Source organism: Theropithecus gelada, chromosome 4, assembly GCF_003255815.1.
Source record: "Theropithecus gelada isolate Dixy chromosome 4, Tgel_1.0, whole genome shotgun sequence".
Lineage (NCBI taxonomy): Eukaryota > Metazoa > Chordata > Mammalia > Primates > Cercopithecidae > Theropithecus > Theropithecus gelada.
This window is the reverse complement of record NC_037671.1, coordinates 110,803,872-110,823,353: the sequence shown is the minus strand read 5'-3', so window position 1 is coordinate 110,823,353 and position 19,482 is coordinate 110,803,872. Positions and strand designations below refer to the sequence as shown.

General features: G+C 39.1%; 2 protein-coding genes across 2 annotated transcripts in view; one reads left to right on the top strand and one right to left on the bottom strand.

Moving 5' to 3' along the window:
• The window catches only part of TFB1M (transcription factor B1, mitochondrial), a 65,168-nt gene that overhangs the window by 11,652 nt on the left and 34,034 nt on the right, over window positions 1-19,482 (bottom strand). The window lies entirely within an intron of this gene.
• CLDN20 (claudin 20) lies at window positions 409-11,725 on the top strand. The gene is made up of 2 exons (XM_025381330.1): window positions 409-684; window positions 10,803-11,725. Exon 2 carries the CDS (start codon window positions 10,901-10,903, stop codon window positions 11,558-11,560), a length of 660 nt encoding a protein of 219 aa, XP_025237115.1. The 5' UTR covers window positions 409-684; window positions 10,803-10,900; the 3' UTR covers window positions 11,561-11,725.

The following is a 19,482-nucleotide window of genomic DNA, read 5'->3' as shown; positions in this document are numbered from 1 at the left end:
TGGAACTCACAAGGGACCTGGGCTAAGGAGATATTAAACCTTAAATCTTAGATATTAGATATTACAACTGAGAACTGTAATCAACATGATATACAGATGACATTGAAGAATGTACAACTCAGTTCCTGATGATTATCATATGCCCAAAAGCTAAGTCACGACCACATGCACAGACGCAGAAACAATACTTGTCACTGTCTACGAAAGGGTCTTCATTCAACACGCTCATGGTGTTCAAGACCATTAGAGGACGAGATAGGGGAGAGGAAAAATGATGAGGAAGTTACTACGTAATCAGCCAAGACACAGCCATAACTTAAGACAACAGAAGGGCTAGTGAAAAAAAGGAAGAAAAGACCACAGGGAATAATCAATAAGACTTTAAAGAACAACATATAAGAAAGATTCAAAGTTCAAAGTGGAATGATCATGAGCAGACCTGGGTAGTTGGGAACAGGAAGCGTATGGCATCTTGCAGGCTATAGGCACCACAAGATGGAACACAGGAGGACAGGGGCTTGGGAGAGTCATTTCAGTGTTGGGTAAAACAACAGAGCAAGATGAGTGCCTCTGGATGCTTGGTTTCCCCACCCTCCAGGGTCTGCCTGCTCTTCAAGTACCTCCCCCAAGCTAATGACAGTCCACTTTAGGACATTGCAGGTCTCGAGGTTACAAGTTTCCCAGGTAAGAAGAATCCCAGGTAGAGGCAGCAAGTCACTGATGCCTATGATATGATAATTATGCATGTCATAGAAAAAGAAAATACTGACAAATGTGAATGTAGATCAAATTTCCCAGAATTGGTTTACTCTACCTGTGATCCACGTCCCAAAGCCAATTTAAGGAAAGAATTTCCACTGTAAAACCTTAAAGCTGACAGCATTCTAAGTATTTCAAACCAACTGGTTCAATAAAGATAACTACACAGTCAGTACCTATCCTAAAGTTTACAATTTGCGTTATTGTAACAATATTTATTTCTGCAGAAGTTCTGTCCTCACCCTTTTTTCTTCCTACAGATCTTTGTTTTTTTCTCCTTCTTCTTGAGATCATAAAAAAAGAACAGATTTTAAGCAGTCACACAGTGTTTCCTCTCAGAGCAGATGTGGTAGGAAGAATTGAGGCCAAGAGAGTGACAGGGAATGCAGATCACAATGAGAAATAAGACTAAGAAATGTGGTGAGGGGGATGAAGAGTTTTTTTACTGTGTAAATTATGTAAATGGACATATGTATGTATGTAAATTATACCTATTAGTAATAACAACAACAAGATGAGTCAGTGTCTCTTGGTTCTAAGAGATTAAACAATTTCAGGGAGATGCACGTGTATCCTCAAGAAAGCACAAAATGGAATAAGAATTGACAATTGTTGTATAAAGATTTTCTGTTATATTTAATCTGGAGTTCCCAGATGATCAGAGGGAAAAGACCTTCCTAAAACCAGGCCTTTTCCACAAGCCATGACCTTGGTGTCTGTGAAGCAGCAGCATCTGGAGGTGCCCTGTGTTTCTGTCCCGGGCTGTGCTCCCGCTTGGTTTGTGGATGTGGCAGGAGTTGCCTGAGGCAGCTTCGAGGCTGCCCAGCCCGGCCATGGGTGTGGCAGCACATTGGCAACTGCCAGGGTCTGGACCCTAGCGCTGCAGGTCCTGAGCAACTCCAGTCCCTCAGAGCGAAGCCAGGACCTCAGAGAGGCTTGCAATCTAAACAAACTCAGACGGTACTTGGTAAAGCTATTAATATTATTAAAAGACTGAGAAATAAAACATGCATACAAATATAGTAATTCATAACAAACCATAATTGTCAAACGGACTAGACATCACACTGAAGATGCTTGGTCAGTACATTTGTATATTCATAGCTGATACTGTTAATTTCCTAAGGCTGGGCCAGGAGAAAAACATTATTTTAGGATTAGGTCAAATCACTTTAAATCTGTGGGGCTGGAACAGGTAACTATTTTATCTTACTCTGAACTGTCATTATTTTCAAGGTTGAATGGAAAGCAAACAAGAAAAAACATTTGTATTAGTCAGGGTTCTCTAGAGGGATGGAACTAATGGAATTACATATAAAGAAGACTTTATTAAGTATTAACTCACTCGATCACAAGGTCCCACAATAGGCCATCTATAGGCTGAGAAGCAAGGAGAACCAGTCAGAGTTCCAAAACTGAAGAACTTGGAGTCCGATGTCTGAGGGCAGGAAGCGTCCAGCACAGGAGAAAGATGTGGGCTGGGGGACTAAGCCAGACTCTCTTTTCACATTCTTCTGCCCACTTATATTCTAGCTGAACCGGCAGCTGATTAGATGGTGCCCACCCAGACTGAGGGTGGGTCTGCCTTCCCCAGCCCACTGACTCAAATGTGGATCTCCTTTGGCAGCATCCTCACAGACACACCTAAGATCAATACTTTGTATCCTTCAATCCAATCAAGTTGACACTCAGTATTAACCATCGCAACGTTGTTTTTTAAATTCACAACCCCAATTTCTCATTAGAATTAAGTGGACAGCATTTGAAAAACACAAGGATGGGGCTCCATCCCAGAAAAATAAGAGCCACTGGGTTGGGCCTGAGCTTCTCGGGGCTTTTCCAAAGCCCTTGTGTGGGCAGAAGTGAGAATCACAAATTTGGGGAACAATCCCAGTTGCTTGGGAAAGTATCACACAGTCAACTCAAATCCTGGAGGCCAGAAGTGCAGCTAGAGCCCTGTGATACCCCCAAAGCCAGCCTGAGTCCCTGCTGGGTACAGCTCACCAGGGAGGATGAAAAGCCAGACACAAACTTCCCCAGTCTCGCTCACAGTTAAGAATGACCAAATGAGCCAGTTCTGGAAACTGAGACATTAAAGCAAAGTCTGGGGTGGGGGTAGGAGAGGGGAAGAGAACTCTAGAATACTTTGCTGCCTTTTTTTTCTTTTCTTTTTTTTTTTCTTTGAGACAGAGTCTCACTCTATTGTCCAGGCTGGAGCGCAGTGGCGTGATCTTGGCTCACTGCAACCTCCACCTCCTCCCGAGTAGCCGGGACTACAGGCGGGTGGCACTACGCCCGGCCAATTTTTGTATTTTTAGTAGAGGTGGGGTTCACCATGTTGGCCAGGCTGGTCTCAAACTTCTGGCCTCAAGTGATCCACCTGCCTTGGCCTCCCAGTGTTGGGATTATGAGCATGAGCCGCCATGCCTGGCCGTAGAATACGGTGCTTCTTGATGAAAGGGTCAGCTGAGGCAGCCATCTCATAGCTGTTGAAGTAAAAATAAAATATAGAGACAAATCTCCAAATTCAATGTTTTATTTGGGAAGCAAGAATTGTAATTCAGGGCCTACACACAGACCAGGTGGTCTTTGGAGTGTCCAAAGAACAAAGGGAAGGTTGGGAGTTATTAGAGAAATGTTATGTGTTGTTTTGAAAGAAAGCTTATTGGCACTAGAGAAGCTTTTGGGTGTGGGCAAGCTCTGATTGGTGAGTGATGACAGCAGGTAAAACCAGTCTTAGAGTCACAGTAGGTGGTCCCAGCAGCTACGGTAAAACTGGTCTTGGTGTTACAGCAGGCTGTTTCAGCAGCTAGGCTTATAGAAAGTGTAAATTTTGGAGCAGGTGCTATGGTGCTATGTGCCCTGAGTGCTTTTTTCTCCTGGCCCCTTGACTCTGATTTAGTTGGGTAAGACAAGAATGACCTAATTTGTATCATCAACTTTCACACAGTCAAGAAAAGTTCAGTTTGAAGGAACAGAATGAACTGGAATCCTTAAGAAGAGTTTCAAACTGCAGAACTAACCTTGAACAGTATTGACTTCCAAACAATGAGTCCTTATAGTTTAGTCTACTGTTAGATTTTTCTGTAATTTGTCCACTGAAACCAATACAAGCCTAAAGCCCCTTCTATAAGTTTGTTTTCAAAATGTAGACAGGAAATTTTGGGTTCTTTTTACAGACTGAAGATGCCCTTGACTACATTTTATATATATATATATATATAATTATATTTGCAGAATTTATGAACACCCTTTATCTTGAATTCATTTCCTATGCAATCTCTCTACTCATCTAGTTAGTTCTATTTAATCGCTCCCATTACCACAGCCTCCCAGAGTCCGTCCGTCTCCAGTTTTGATCTCTTTAAATCCTCCACACCATAGCCAAGTGCTCTGTAAACCACAAATTCCACCACGAAAAAACACTGATGGTTCCCACTGCCTCTACTGGTGGCCTTCAAACTCTTTCTTGAAGAAAATGTCAGCCACCAAAGTGTTTCCCCTCAACCCCGATCCCCAGGTCTTTGATTAGGGTAGAGGTCTGTCTCACAGCCTGTTACTGGGATCCAGTGATGAGACGATGGAGTGCAATGCTTTATAAACTGTTAAGCTCTACAGGAAGGTGTGGTATTGTTATTTCCAAAATACTCAGTTAAATTACTGATTCTTTCAGAAAGACAATAAAAGCCTGCCTGAACATCCAGATTAACATCACTAAGCAACAGCACACGCTAAGAGAAGCTAAAGTCACTTCTGCTTAAAGATAAATGAAAACATTCTAAAGAAGAAAAAGATGGACTGCGATCACTCAACCCACAGCGGACTTTGCAGGAACTGAGAAGTAAATGCTAATATGTAAAGCTACAGAGATTTCTGGGTTAATTTGTTTCCATAGCTTATAAACTACCATAGAGAGGTAGGACTTGCAAATACATTCTTTTCTAATTAGAGGTGGGGCAGTGCTATGCAGTATGTCAAGGTTTCAAAAATCGCTGTATTGGGCCTCAACCCCATTCCTGCAATTTACTCATTTTACAGCCTTAGTCAAAAGTTACTTCTCTGCAGCTTAGTTTTCTTTTCCTTTTTTTTTTTTTTTTTTTTTTTTTTTGAGACAGAGTCTTGCTCTATCGCCCAGGTTGGAGTGCTATGACATGACTTGGCTCACTGCAACTTCCATCTGCTGGGTTCAAGCAATTCTCTTGCTTCGGCCTCCTGAATAGCTGGGGCTACTGGCGTGTGCCACCATGCCCGGCTAATTTTTGTATTTTTAGTAGAGACAAGGTTTCACCATGTTGGCCAGGCTGTTCTTGAATTCCTGACCTCAGGTGATCCGCCTGCCTCAGCCTCCCAAAGTGTTGGGATTACAGGCATGAGCCACCACGCCTGGCCAGTTTTCTTATCTATAAAATTCCTCTTATCTCATAGGTTTGTTTTGAGAATTAAGTATTATAGCACATTAAGCAGTACCTGGCATATGGAAAGCAGGTTATAAATGGTAGATATTATTATTAGCAAGATGACAAACCAGAGTTCCAAAATTACTTAAAATTCTAGTCTTGTTTAGAAATAAAATATTTTTAAACATTCAAGTGCAATTTATAGTTTAACATTATATACTTAAAGTCAGTTTCTGAATTCATTCATTGAGCAAATATTTACTGTATCCCTACTATGTACCAGGCACTGCTCCCGGCGCAGGGGAATCAGAGATGAACAAAACAGAGAGAGGTCCTTGCCCTGTAGGGCTGACCTTCTACCTCAGAGGTCTTGTGCTACAGTGGAAGCAGAAGAGGGGCTCGGAGGTGGAAGGTTCTTGTTCTAGTCTGAAGTCAGAAACAAAACAACTTGTTGACTGAAGGGATGTTGGTATGGAATCAGGGATGACTTTTAAGATCTCCGGCTGGCCAAATGGAAAGAAGGATTTGCCACTAATGAACACGGGAAAACTGTGGGGAAAACAGTTTGGGGATGGTCAGGAGTTCAGTTTTGTGCCACGACAGGTCGGAGCTATCCATCAGTGACGCCAAGTCAGCAGACAGAAACACAACTTGGGAGTTCAGGGGAGAGGGCCGGGCAAGAGATTTAAGCTGAGGGGTCATAAGACTCATCTAGGAGAGTCTCTGGACTTAAAAGATTAATATTCCTTTAATGTCCACATCAGAAGTAGATAGGAATGTTGATAAAGACTACATTTCTATTTACACTTCTACTTTCCTAGCTCCTTTTTTATATAAGAAATTCTGCCTTCATTAAAGGTCTATAGCTAATGAAAGTTGCTTCCATTTCAGTTTTTCCTTCTAAAGCAGGCAATTAATATTTTATAGGATTATTGTTTGCATCAAGGCAAAAAAATAATCAAAATGTTTTGAGAATAGTAATGTACATTAAAGCATGCTTAACCCATTTATCCTTCAGCGAGCTTCCTTATGCTAGAGGTTGGAGTGGGGAGCAGCTGGGTCCCTCCACCTGCTGTCAGTCAGCCTCACAAAGCTTATGTCTGCACTAACAACCATGGTGACTAGCAAAACAAGCCGGGATGCTGGAGGGCCCTGGTGAGGTTTCTTCTGATGCAGCACTAATGACACTGCTATGACTACTAGTGTCTGCAATTCAACTCAACTTCTTCCAGTATTTATTTATGCACTGAATTGTTTGTATTTGCCATGAAATAAAATAAAAGAACAAAGCCAGTACACATAAAGCTTATAACGACTTAGAGAGGTAAGACTTAACATGTAAGCAACACTATGGCTAAAAAGCAAACCCACAGATGTTAGATTTAGAAAAGAGGAAAACAGTATCTTGCTAAATGTCAAACTTAGGATTAAAACAAACAAAAACAAAAAATCCAGATAACTGAAACACGTGTTTGTTTATTTACTACTTTTAAACAAATGATTAAAGTCTAACATGGTGATTAACAGTTGTTAAATTTAAAAATCCAATAATCAAATTATCTTCTTTCTGTATAATGGCTATGAATTTATAGCTTGTAGAATAAGACTTACTGAGGAAGAAAAAAATGAGAACCCAAAAGGATGGCAGTGAAATCCATCTGTACCATTATTCATGGGCTACAACCTCAGTATCTGATCACCGTCTTATCTGCTGTGTCTCATCACATCACTTTGGGTAATTTATTCATAACATTTCCTGAATCTCTATAGTTATACTCCACAGATCTTTCTAAGTGGAAGGAATAACAAGAAAACTCAGGGCACCACACACACACAAATACCTGTAGGGTCAGTGATCAGATTCTCGTCAACAGTTGTTGCTGGGTTTTCTTTTTTCTTTTATTGAAAACAAATACATATTTTAAAAAACTTTCTTCTGAATGATTATTTTTGAAAGTTAACAATTTTGTGAATTCAGGTTCCAGACAAGTCAAGAATACCAGGGAAAAAAGGGAGTCTCAACTCTCATTTGTAAAGCATGACATAGTTAAAAATATTTCAGACCACATTCTTGAACGGAGGACATAAAATAATACATTATATCTTTCAACATAGAGAAAATTTCAAAAATAAATTATAACTATGTGACTAAAACATAGTATTAAAAGAAAAGAAGGCCTTTTTGTGAGTACCCAAATAATTCCTCCTCTGTACAGTGACACAAAAGCATTTTTAGCTTTCAGGTTTCAACAAATCCTGCTGTAACAACAACTTCCTCCCTTCCCCGCCTCTCCTTTCTTAATTCTCCCACATCTCAAAAAATGAGATGGAGAACCTGGTATTTATCTTCTAACACCATCAGCAGTTTTTACTTCTCAGATTTCTACGTTGTCCTTTATTTGCTTTTTTCAAGTTAACTTATTGGAGCTTTATAAACATATCCAGAATTTCTGAAATAAGCCTCACGTATATGGTTTTTCTTCACCATAACTAACTGAGGTTAATTTGAAGACAACTGACCGAAGGAGTTAAGACAGTGAAAGCTACTGACGAAAGGTATGGTAAATAAAACATGTCTTAAGGCTTAGAGATCTAAGACTAGGTATTTCAGTATTATTTAGTTTGAATTATAAGTTGTAAATCTGCTTTTAAATATTATTTTTGATATAAATAAATCTTGTCTGGAAAGCTGACTACATTTTAGTGAAATCTACAACAGACTTTCTATTGGCAAATAGTTCAAAAACTGAACGTGCTTGGTTCTGTTCTGTGTGCACTGTGTTTTGGGACCATGAGAGAGTTTTCACTGTAGATCATGTAAGTTTTTACATGCGACCCCTCCCCTCTGCTTCTGCTTGCCTTCACAGTATTTCTCTACCACTACCACAGCCGCTGGAACAAAGTGTGTCTTTATTCTCTATGAGATAGAAATTTTGAGAGAACAGGCCGCAAATGGTATTATGCTTGTGGCTGGAGGGTAAATTGCAACATAGCCAAAATGCCAGTATATTTGTATGAGCAGAAAGTGACCTTCATTTGGAGAACAAATTCTTTCTACCTAAGTTCTCTATGAAGAAAAAAAGCATTTGAATCTAATATTCAACAGTAAGTAAGCACTATGCTAATTAAATGCAACGTCATATTGTTTACACTGATTTTGGCTGTCTGTAATTGATCACTGCCAGTACTTGTTAATTATGATGAACAAACTGTCTTCACATCTGAAATATATTGAAAGTTATAAAATGTACTGGTTAATGGGAAGAAAAGGATTATAATTGGTAAGCTGAACATAGATTGACAACATACAAAGGTTATTCATTCAAAGTAGAAAGAAAGAGAGAGGGAGAGAGAACAGTGAGCAAGCAGATGCTGTTAGAAAATGTTACAGCAACCCCACACTTGAAGAATCCCTAAGGTGAAAATGGTCCGGAGGCAGTAATTTAGCAAGCTGGCTAGAGTCCGAAATGCTAAAACCTAAACTTGAAAACAGCTATTATAAAACTGTAAACATGTGCTTGATTTTTTTCTAGAAACTTTAACTTTGTTCTATTTTGGTCTAAGTTTGGAAAACAGAAAAGAAACTAACTGAATGATACCAGGCGAATCCTAAGCACACTGATGTTTACAGATAAGTCTGACTCTTAAGAACTTAAAATCCCAGGGAAATTCTTTTCTAAAATGGTAAGATTTACATTTTCAGATTATGAACAAAAACAGAACAGCACAATCCAGATAGTCTAGGACCTAACGTCTTAGAGAATCAATGTTTGTAGCTATGCAAAGTTTGTACTTTAAATTTAAATAGGCAATGGATTAGTACTATTTCAAATATTTAACCAAAGCCAGGCATCAATCTCCTTGCTGAGTCATCTGAAGCTGAGCCATTTGCCCTATTAACTTCCTCTACAGTCCTTTCTTTCCCTGGTGGGGAGGGGAGTGGGTGAAATAGACAGTTAACGGTGCTTTTTGCCTCCAGATGTAGTGTTTTCCCTGGTTCCCATGGGAAACACATGGGGGGGAGATTTTAGCAGGAAGTGTTGCGGTAAGTGGGGGAAACGATGCGGGATGATCCCATGAGTAGGAGGGGTGGAGAGAGATCTGAACACTGCAGGTTGGCTGCTGAAGACTGTACAGCATGGGGTGATATCCTAGCTGAATATCCTGATCTGAAAAACGAGGATGCTTGAGATTGTCTTTCTGAGGTTTCTTTCAGCTCTAAGATTCTATGAAAATAAATCAGCCCAAGGAAGGATGAGAAAAAGGGAAAAGATCCAAATAATTTTAAACATCAAATGTCACAATACACAAGAAATACAAATACTAATAATGATGTCAATTTTAAACTACTGAGAACTTTCTGTGGCTTAAATATTGTTCAAAGCCCTTAAAATGTATTAACTTATTTAACCCTATGAAAGAAGTATTCCAATCCTTCCCATTTTCCAGAAGAGGATACTGAGGCACAGAGAGGTATAAAGCTAAGAACTGGCGCAGGTGTTTTTGACTCAAGAGCCTGTATTGCCTTTTGTGAAATACCTATGAATCACGATACAGCCACTTCATCATATCATTCAAAATTAATTCAGAACAACAACGAAAGTCCGTACTGCAGTATTTCAGAAACCATTACATTTTTCTCAAAGAAGGCAGTAAGCAGTGCCAAATGGGCTAGATGGGGGAACAGGAATAGAAAGATGGAATCAGAAGTCTTTTTGTTTCTTAAAACACAGCCAAGCCACAAAGTAGGTGTAGTCTTTTCCTTGCTCTTAAAAATAAACAAAGAAAATAAAGGGTTAAATTATTTTGGGTATCCTTTCACAGACAACTAACGGTGTGATTATTTCTGGTATGTATTTTTGAGATCTGCCATCACTACTTCTGAATTCTTTAGAATAGCCGGCTTCATTTTGGCCAGGAGATGATTCTAGTCCCAGTTAGAAAGGACCTCACGTTCTTATATACAAAAAACAGTGGCTTAATTGTTTTGAGTACCAGGTTCCTGAAGTAAAACAAGTACTAACCTCAGTCAGGATTTTGCAAACAGTATTAGCTAGAACTTAGGGATAACCATGCCAGAGACTTAGACTTCTTTCTGCTGCTTTCCTTCCTCCTCAAATGGTTCACTTGGGCTATGTGCCTGGCTCTGTGGGTGTGTCATAAAGATCTGTTTATGAAAGCGATTTCTTAAATACTTTTCTAAAATGTATTTATAAACCATCTTTAAAAGGTGGCCTTAATTTATTTTCTTATTACCTACTATTTTCATTAAAAATAAAATCATTTGAAAAACCTATAATGCTATTAAAATTCTTTATCAGATACTATAGCTGGAATTTCAAATGTCTAAATCTCCTAACAAGGTACATGTCCACTTTACAGTTTCAGCATATGTTGAGTTTTAAAAAGAATTAAGTGGGCAACTGCTTTCTTTATGCCCTGTATCAACACCACCCATGCATATCACTCAGACCAGTCTTCAAGGCCCAGTGGGAGCTTTTCTCCTCCGGCCTACAGCATCCTCATCTGCTTGGGGGCTGGAGAAGGGGGGTACTCAGGTGTGTTCTTGGCTCCTACTCTAAAGGGAAGCCTTTTGTTTACTTACACTTTCTTTCCCTCAATCCTGGTTTTGTCTTCTTTCCTTAGGCTTTGTTATTTGGTTCTCCACTGCACAGAAATAGATACGACAGCCAGCATCGTTAAGCATCAGGATTTTCTAAGAGGACAGACTAAACAGTAACATCATGGCCTCAGCAGGACTCCAGCTCCTTGCTTTCATCCTGGCCTTATCTGGGGTCTCTGGAGTGCTCACAGCCACCCTGCTGCCCAACTGGAAGGTGAATGTGGATGTGGGCTCCAACATCATAACAGCCATTGTGCAGCTGCACGGGCTCTGGATGGACTGTACGTGGTACAGCACCGGGATGTTCAGCTGTGCCCTGAAACGCTCCATTCTGTCCCTCCCCATCCACGTGCAGGCTGCGAGAGCCACCATGGTCCTGGCGTGTGTTCTGTCTGCTTTGGGGATCTGCACTTCCACAGTAGGAATGAAATGTACTCGCTTAGGAGGGGACAGAGAAACCAAGAGAAATGCTTCCTTTGCTGGAGGAGTCTGTTTCATGTCTGCAGGAATCTCTAGTTTAATCCCGACAGTGTGGTACACAAAGGAGATCATCGCAAACTTTCTGGATTTGACAGTTCCAGAAAGCAACAAACACGAACCTGGAGGAGCTATCTATATCGGATTCATTTCAGCAATGCTGTTGTTTATCTCTGGCATGATTTTCTGCACCTCTTGTATAAAAAGGAATCCAGAAGCTTGGCTCGACCCACCCATGCAGCAGCCTATCTCTAACACACAGCTCGAGAACAATTCCACACACAATCTGAAGGATTACGTGTAAATAACTGAGTGATACATATGAAATGGAATTTTTGGGTGCCAAATGGGACTTTTAGATTTTAAAAAATCAGAATTATGCTTAACTTTCCCTACAAAGAAAGTAGAATGTAAAATACTTTAACAACTACAAGGTAGTTTAAAATGCCAATAAAACTATCATATACAATTATATCTGTCTGAAGAGTTCTTTATTTTTTCCATTATTGTTTCCATGTTTTACTTAAAGATTTGTAATTGAAAGAGGTTCTGATTACATTCATAAGGCAATTAATTGATAGCTCTTTTTCTTTCTTAAGATAATTTGCTGATACAGCTTTCGAACTGGATTTTATAAAAGAACTAAACTGCCAAGTATAAAAAGTACCTTGCCCTGGTGTGAACCAAGAGTATTCTCCACTTTGCTATCTGGCTGGCAACAACACAGCAACTTGCTTCTGTTTTAAAGCTACAGTGTGTGAAAGTACATTAGGAATACAAGAGCTGCCTATTCCATTCAGATGCTGCCAAAACCATCCATCCCAAGTCCCCACCTCCTGTGACCAGCCCATTTCTTTATCATTTTAGAAAACCATCTACATATATTTATAAGAGCTGGCAATATTATATGCAAACCAAGATTAGGCAGAACTGAAGAAACTGGTAAATGCTACCACAGTAAAGCAAAGCCAAACCAAACTAAAATCTCTAGGACTCTTAAAGCATTAAGTACAAGCTAAGTGATAACAACAAAAGTTTGTTTCAAAATGTTCAAGAACTCCCTTCTTCTGCTTCTAGCAAGAGTACTCTCCACAGATTAAGTTCATTTATCCTATAACATTCTGGATTTACTATCATCCCACTTCCCCTCTCATTTATTAGTATTTGGATGATGAAAGTTACTTTTAAGTTGTCACTTTTTCTCTCAAATTTCATTCATGCTAACAAAAATGTTTTCTTATAAATGAGCTGTTTCAATTAATGAATGTCAAGATATATTTTAAATAAAGAATGCTTTTAAAATATAAATTATGATATGTGATTCAAATATTTTAGCAAGAAAATAAAAACTGAGTTTTCAGTAGGTACGAAGGAAACACTGTACACCACTGTTTCTAACAATTTATTTGTTAATTGAAGCTTAGTCATTGTCAATGATTCAATGGTAAAGGGGAAAAAAGACTATTTCTTTGTACATGAATAACTCAGGAAGTGGGAAGAATATCTTTTATGCAAGTAAATAACTTTCATTTGTGCAAACAGAAGTAGACTAACATATCTTATGCCTATTTTACTGGGTGGACATTCTCTTCTGCAACAATGTCAGTAGCTATTAATGAAATCGCTAAAATGAAAACGTATTATCACATATGGGAATTAGGAAGGGAATCATTTTGCAGAAGGTTAAATGATTGTTTAAAGTATGTACTCCTTTTGAATGGTCAAAATGTTATTTTATACACAAGTGTCATATTAAAAAGAATTCTGACACAAAGAAGGTTTTCATGTAAATTAATGTGATAGAACTGCTTTGACCCCATTAGTAGTTCTCTCACTTTGCTTAATGTGGTTGGGTTTATATAGTCTATGTAGCCTTTAGTCCTACAGTAGAAGTTCTCTTTGTATCTGCTGTATCATTCTATATATACTTCAAAAAAGAATTTTTATTTAGCTCTGGGATATTTTCTTCCTAAGTAGAAACAGGAATGTTTCAAACTCTCAGAAAATCAGCCCTTTTATATGAAATAATGGCCCAATGTATTGTTTGGAGGTGGCAATCATGCCATAAATGATGTGGAGTCTCTCCATTCCTACAGGAATTCCTATCCTGCTGCGTTCATTTCTCCACCTGCACGCCTCCCAGCCTCACCCTCTTGCTACCAAAGCTCCTGCTCACCCTTCAGGATTCACAGGGGACCTCTCCTGTAAACTCAATCCTGACAGCCTAGAAGTTCAAACCCGCATCTGTGTTCTCAGAAAACGTTCTTTTTAACAAATTATGAATTTAATAAATGCTCTCATTTAATCCTCACAATAGCTCACATGAGCACACCAAGACTTAAGTAATGCGCACTGTGTAAAAATGCTCTATTTAAGAAATTATGAAATTATGAGTTTACATGATTGCATCTCCAACTAGACTGGGAGGTGAGGTGTCCTTTTTACCTCTGCATTCTCAGTGACATGTCATGGCAAGTGCTTCCTAACACACGCCAGTCCTGGTCTAAATCCTTTGTCTACTGGTTTAAACCTAACAACTCTACCAGGCAGGAACTATTCTCATGATCTTACAGGACACTGAGGGAGACAGAGATGACGTAAGTTCCCTAACTTGCCCAAGGTCACATAACGAGCAAGTAGAGGGAGATGGCTCCAACCTGAGGGAACCAGATTCTGGAGTCAAACCACCTGGGTGCAAGCCCTGGTGTGGGTGCATGGTTACACAGTACGCATTACTTAACTAAGGTCTTGGTTTGCTCATGTGAAAATGATAATAAGAATGGCACCTATCCATAGAGTTCTTGTGGGGATTAAATGAGATGACACACAGAAAGCAGTTGGTGAACAGAAAGCATATGACTAGTGCTACTCGATCATTCTTAGTCTAATCAAGTGGCTTCCTCTGGGGTGAGTTTAGCCTGCAGGGGACATTTGGCAATGCCAGGACACATTTTTGGTTGTCTCAATTGAGGTAGTGCTACTGGAATCTAGTAGGAAGAGGCCAGGGATGCTGTTAAGTATCTTACAACATACAGGACAAACTCTGGCAACAAAGAATTATCTGGCCCCAAGTGTCAACAGCTCTGAGTTTGAGAAATCATAGTCTAATTTACTGCATATACTTATTCATTTTTCTTTGATCAAAAGTTACCAAAACAAAACTCAGAAGACCAAAAATATCATACTTAATTTTTTTAACCTATGGAGCATGTGTATATCTGTATCTATACATATGACTGAAGAATTCATCTAGCAATTCTGACAAAAATGACAGACTTAAATTAAGTCGGAAGAATTGGGTATAAAATTGGGATGGGTTTGGGAGCAATTTAGGTAATGTCAGAAACTGGTTAATGACTGCCTAGTTGTGAGGGTCAGCAGTTGTAAAGGTCTGGGGAAGTGGTGCTTAAGATGACCTCCAAGGTTTAGGCTTGGATGACCTTGGTGGATGATGTCATTAGTCAGCATAGTGAATATGAGGCAGGGGGAGGGCAGGCCTAGGGTAGTTAGATAGAAGTTCAGTTTTGGACGTGGACAATGTTTTCTCATATGTCTTTCATCACTATATTGTCAGGTACATTACTTTAGCAAATACCAACTTGACTTTTGAGGAATTTTAGCCTAGCCTACAATTCTGCAGAATACTGTCACATCATTATCATTATCTCCAGTAGCTTTTGTATTAATTTCTTGCATTTTATACATACATAAAAGTATGTATGCAAAAGTATGCAAAAATGCAATTTTGCTTTCTCCTTCCTTGGATTTAGAATACTTACCGTTTACTTGATTCTTGAGCAGTTTATGAAAGCATGCCTAGTACCGAATTAAAATTGTAAGAGCAAATACTCGTATCTCTATTCAACACATATTTCACCTGATTTTTAAGGAGGATGACTCTGGTACTGCTCTAATTATAAAAATGGCTTTTGGTTTATATTTATTTATTTTTTCGGACTCCAGGGCTTTAAAAAAGAATTTGAGGCAACTTAAAATTGCAGTTATAATAAGTATTAAAACAACTGATAAAGACGAAAGACTAAAGTTACAAACAAAAAGAAGAGAGGAAAAATGCTACTCAATGTTCCTGGTTGAAGCACGCTAAAGCAATTAAACACGAAACTTGGTTTAGAACTTCCAAGCAACTGAGGCAGAGAGGTGGCCATGTGAGCAATCTTACAGCTTTGTCTACTGGTAGGAAGCTGGACAGGATGCTGTGTCTTGGCCAAGCTCCTTCCACTGGGCCAGGGCAGCCATCCCCCAGCTGCTGGCACTGATGGGTGCTAATGGCTCCCAGAGATGGAGCTGCCTCTACTGGGAAGTGACTGCCCCACTGCTCCCTGCAAAGACTGGCTGGCACAGGTTCCAATAAGCTGGTCCCTTGCCTCAAGGGAACACAGACACGTGGGGCAATTTGTGCTACACAGTTCCTTCTCCCGCCATGGTTCCAGGCTGAAGCTGGTCTCCAGGAGGAGCAATATTCTTACTTAGCTCTTCCCCTGCTCTTTCCCGCTACCCTCATGCCCCTTCTCCTGAGGGCCCTTTTCAATACATCGCCTTTATGAAAATCCCATCTCAATCTGATTCTAGGAAGAGAATATAGACCAAAGATAGAAGAGTCTTAGTTAAGAAGGAAAATACTAGTGTTCTGATCTTATACCAAAATGATGATTCTTGAAAACAAGGTAAATATACAGCAGAAATAACATCCTTGATATCAGATTTCAAAAAACACAAAAGCATGAAAAACAGTTGTCTCTTCTCTGGACCCATCCACCCACCAAACTCAAGACAATCTCCCACAGAGGTCAAGGCCTCAATAGCTGTGAATACGCAGGGTTGGAAGCCTTTAAATTGCTCTTCAAAGGTCAAGAGTGGATGCCTCAAGTTCCAATCTTTTCTTTATACATCATGGATATATCACTAATTCATCTATAATTTAATGGACACTATTTATGCTTTAAACTTGTACCATGTTTGAGGGTAACTTGTTCTATATACCATACTTCCAAATAGGTAAAATTAAATATAAATTCTGTGTATAGCTTAAAAATTATAATCCCTACTATTATATCAGAATACTACAACTTAGTCCATAAATATTTGTTTATATCATAACAATAACAACTACTTTGACTGGCAGCATTTACTGCGAGATACTCGTATCAGGCACTCTGCATTGATTATTTCTATTCCTCATGAATGTCCTTCAAGGGCAGTATTATTGGCCAGATCTGGATGTAGTAAACTCAGCCTATTAATCTGACCAAGTTCTCAAAACTAGCAGTACTGGAATTCCAGTAGGTCTAGCTTACTTGGAAGTCTACTGCCTCTATTAGTGTCAATAAAAAAGAACCTGTTACATAATATAACTAAATGATTTTTTCTACTAGGTCAGAGTAGAGAATAGTGTTGAGAACTGGCTGGGCATGGTGGCTCACGCCTATAATCCCAGCACTTTGGGAGGCTGAGGCGGGTGGATTACCTGAGGTCAGGAGTCTGAGACCAGCTTGGCCAACATGGTGAAACCTCGTCTCTACTAAAAATACAAAAATTAGCCGGGTGTGGTGGCGGGCGCCTGTAATCCCAGCTACTTGGAAGGCTGAGGCAGGAGAATCACTTGAACCCAGAAGGTGGAGGTTGCGGTGAGCCGAGATCATGCCACTGCACTCCAGCCTGCGTGACAGAGTGACTCCGTCTCAAAAAAAAAAAAGAATAGTGTTGAGAACTAAAAAGCCTGTCCACTCCTTAGGAACTGTGTTAGATTATGAGGCTTATCACCATAATTCATAAAAGAAAAAAAAAAAAAGACAGAATTTTGAGGAGCTAGCCAATAGCTCAGTATTTCCCAAACTTGAGAAATGCGCAGACTAGCTGAAAAAAAAGATTAAGCCTGGAACCCCAGAAATACGTGGATTCTCAGGGATCTACAGAGGCCAGTAGAGAAGCTAGTTTGAGAAACTTAACAGGTTGTATTCTCTCATGAAAACAATTTTGGTTCTGAATTTGCATTGCAAAAGACATTCTGTCTTATAAATGTAAAATAATTTCATTAACAGTGAAATGGAAACACAAAATTAAAAAAAAAATCTAACTTAAAAGCTACATACTACAGACTCTAGTAGTTTAAGAGACACTAAAGTAGACCAATTAATTAGCCTAATTTTAAGAACCTCAGAGGTTGTCTGTTTTGTAGACAGAAAGTAATTGGGTTCAAATTTTGGGAACTACACTAGAGAGCTTAGTAAGAGTGAAGTTCAGCAGTAATTCAGTTCAACTAGTCAGAACAGGATTGTGATAGTTCAATGGTAGTGAAAGTTCTGCCATTAAAGCTGGATTGAGCTAGTTGAAAGATTGAGAAACAGAAGGGATAGCAGATTCTCACAGGAAAAAGTCCCAAAAGTGGTTATAAGTTAAGCCCCTCGTTGTATCGCAAAGGAAATTCTCTATATCTGATTCTTGGAGTTTTGACTGAGAGTAAGTAATGAATGTTAGTAAATTTCTTCTGGGCATTAATCTCCCTCTCTCAACCACCCAGGAATCTGCCCAACCTCTATTTTTAGCACTTAGCTTATCTTACCTTGTGTTGCAATTATGTGCGTCTAGGACTTTCTCTTCCTGCATGCAGAAGGTTTAGAGTACTAGCCTTGAATTATTTTATCATCTCTGTAAAAATTCCTCCTCTTTCTTATTTGAGAAAATGAATTTTTAAAACATTTGCTCAATGTAACTGTCAGCAAAATATTTTCTGGCTTTCCTCAGAACATTTCTGCTTTGCCCTAATATGGTAAAACTACTTCAGAGCAGCAGAGAATTCTTTTAGAACTAAATTTTAGCCTGTAATCCCAGCACTTTGGGAGGCTGAAGCGGGCAGATCACTTGAGGCCATGAGTTCAAGACCAGCCTGGCCAATATGGCAAAATCCTGTCTCCATGAATAAATACAAAAATTAGTTGGGTATGGTGGTGCACACCTATAAGTCCTTGATAAGTGCTTTCCTGGATTACAAATAAATCTCCTGTATGTAATAGTTACAACATAATAAAAAATGTGAAGTAAACTGCTATGAAAATGTTTCATTTGCCAAAATGTAAACATCCCTAGATAAAAAAAGGAATCAAGGACACAGCTAGCTTTTTTCCAAATAATAAATATTTTCCTGGGGCCTTAATCCCAGAGAAGATAAATTTTAATTGATAAACTACATATGTACCTTACCCCTAAATCAAAGATAAAGTGGATAATAACTTTGAAACACCATCAAATAATCTCAACTAGGTAACTAAAACAGAGTTAGAAAGCTTCCACTAAAAATATTCTAATATCTACCCTAAGAACCCGTTAGTAAAATTTAAATAGCCTGGAGATTCTGGATAATGGTAATAACCATAACTGTAGAGGCCTATGAGTAAGGATCTTGGCTTTTGACATAACGAGTCTTACACTATTTAAAATGTTATATGAACACACATGTGCATGACAAGAAGAAAGCAAGCTACATGGTCACTGGTTTTTTTTTTTTTTTTTCCCCATTATAATGGGAGAGAAAGTCCCTGAAAGCACAAATGTTTTAAATTTGAAGATAACCTATAAGATATCTCCAGTCATCAGATTCTGTCTTGGATCTAATTATTCTGGGAGAAGTCATTCACAATGTCTCTGAAATCTGAGATGCTGAAGGGAGGTGGCACTGATAGCAAACTCCCTGAGCTCGATTTAGAAAAAGCTGACAATTATGTCTGTTATGTAAGCAGAAGATGGCCTGACTTCCTAGTCACCCGAACGCTCAGCTAACTGGCCAAATGGCAAAGGAAGTATGACGGTGGCAGCAAAGAGCATGGAGATCGCTCAGGCGTGCTTCAAGACAGACAACTAGATCTAACACTATTGGTTACGGTCCCTATTCTAAATCTAGAATTTATATCTAAATCTATAGTCAAATAATGCATTTTTTCCATGCTATCTCTTTTTATTTATGAAGGATACATGATGTAAGGGAAACTCTGTAAGACCTTGTATTTGAGAGTTTTAGGGACCAGTGAGAAATTTCTATTCCTCATGAGGCTCTGAACTCCCTGAAGGCAGACTCTGTAACGGATTAGGCTCATATCCCTGTTAACTCCCCTTGCTACCCAACCCATTTTCAAGCAGTAAATGCTCAATATACATTCACTGAAGAAAAAGATGGGTTTTTAATAGTACACATCGTGTAGTAACTCACCAAGC

Bases quoted from the DNA above. Each gene is read 5' to 3' on its own strand.
- CLDN20 (XM_025381330.1), top strand. From the start codon at position 10,901: ATGGCCTCAGCAGGACTCCAGCTCCTTGCTTTCATCCTGGCCTTATCT.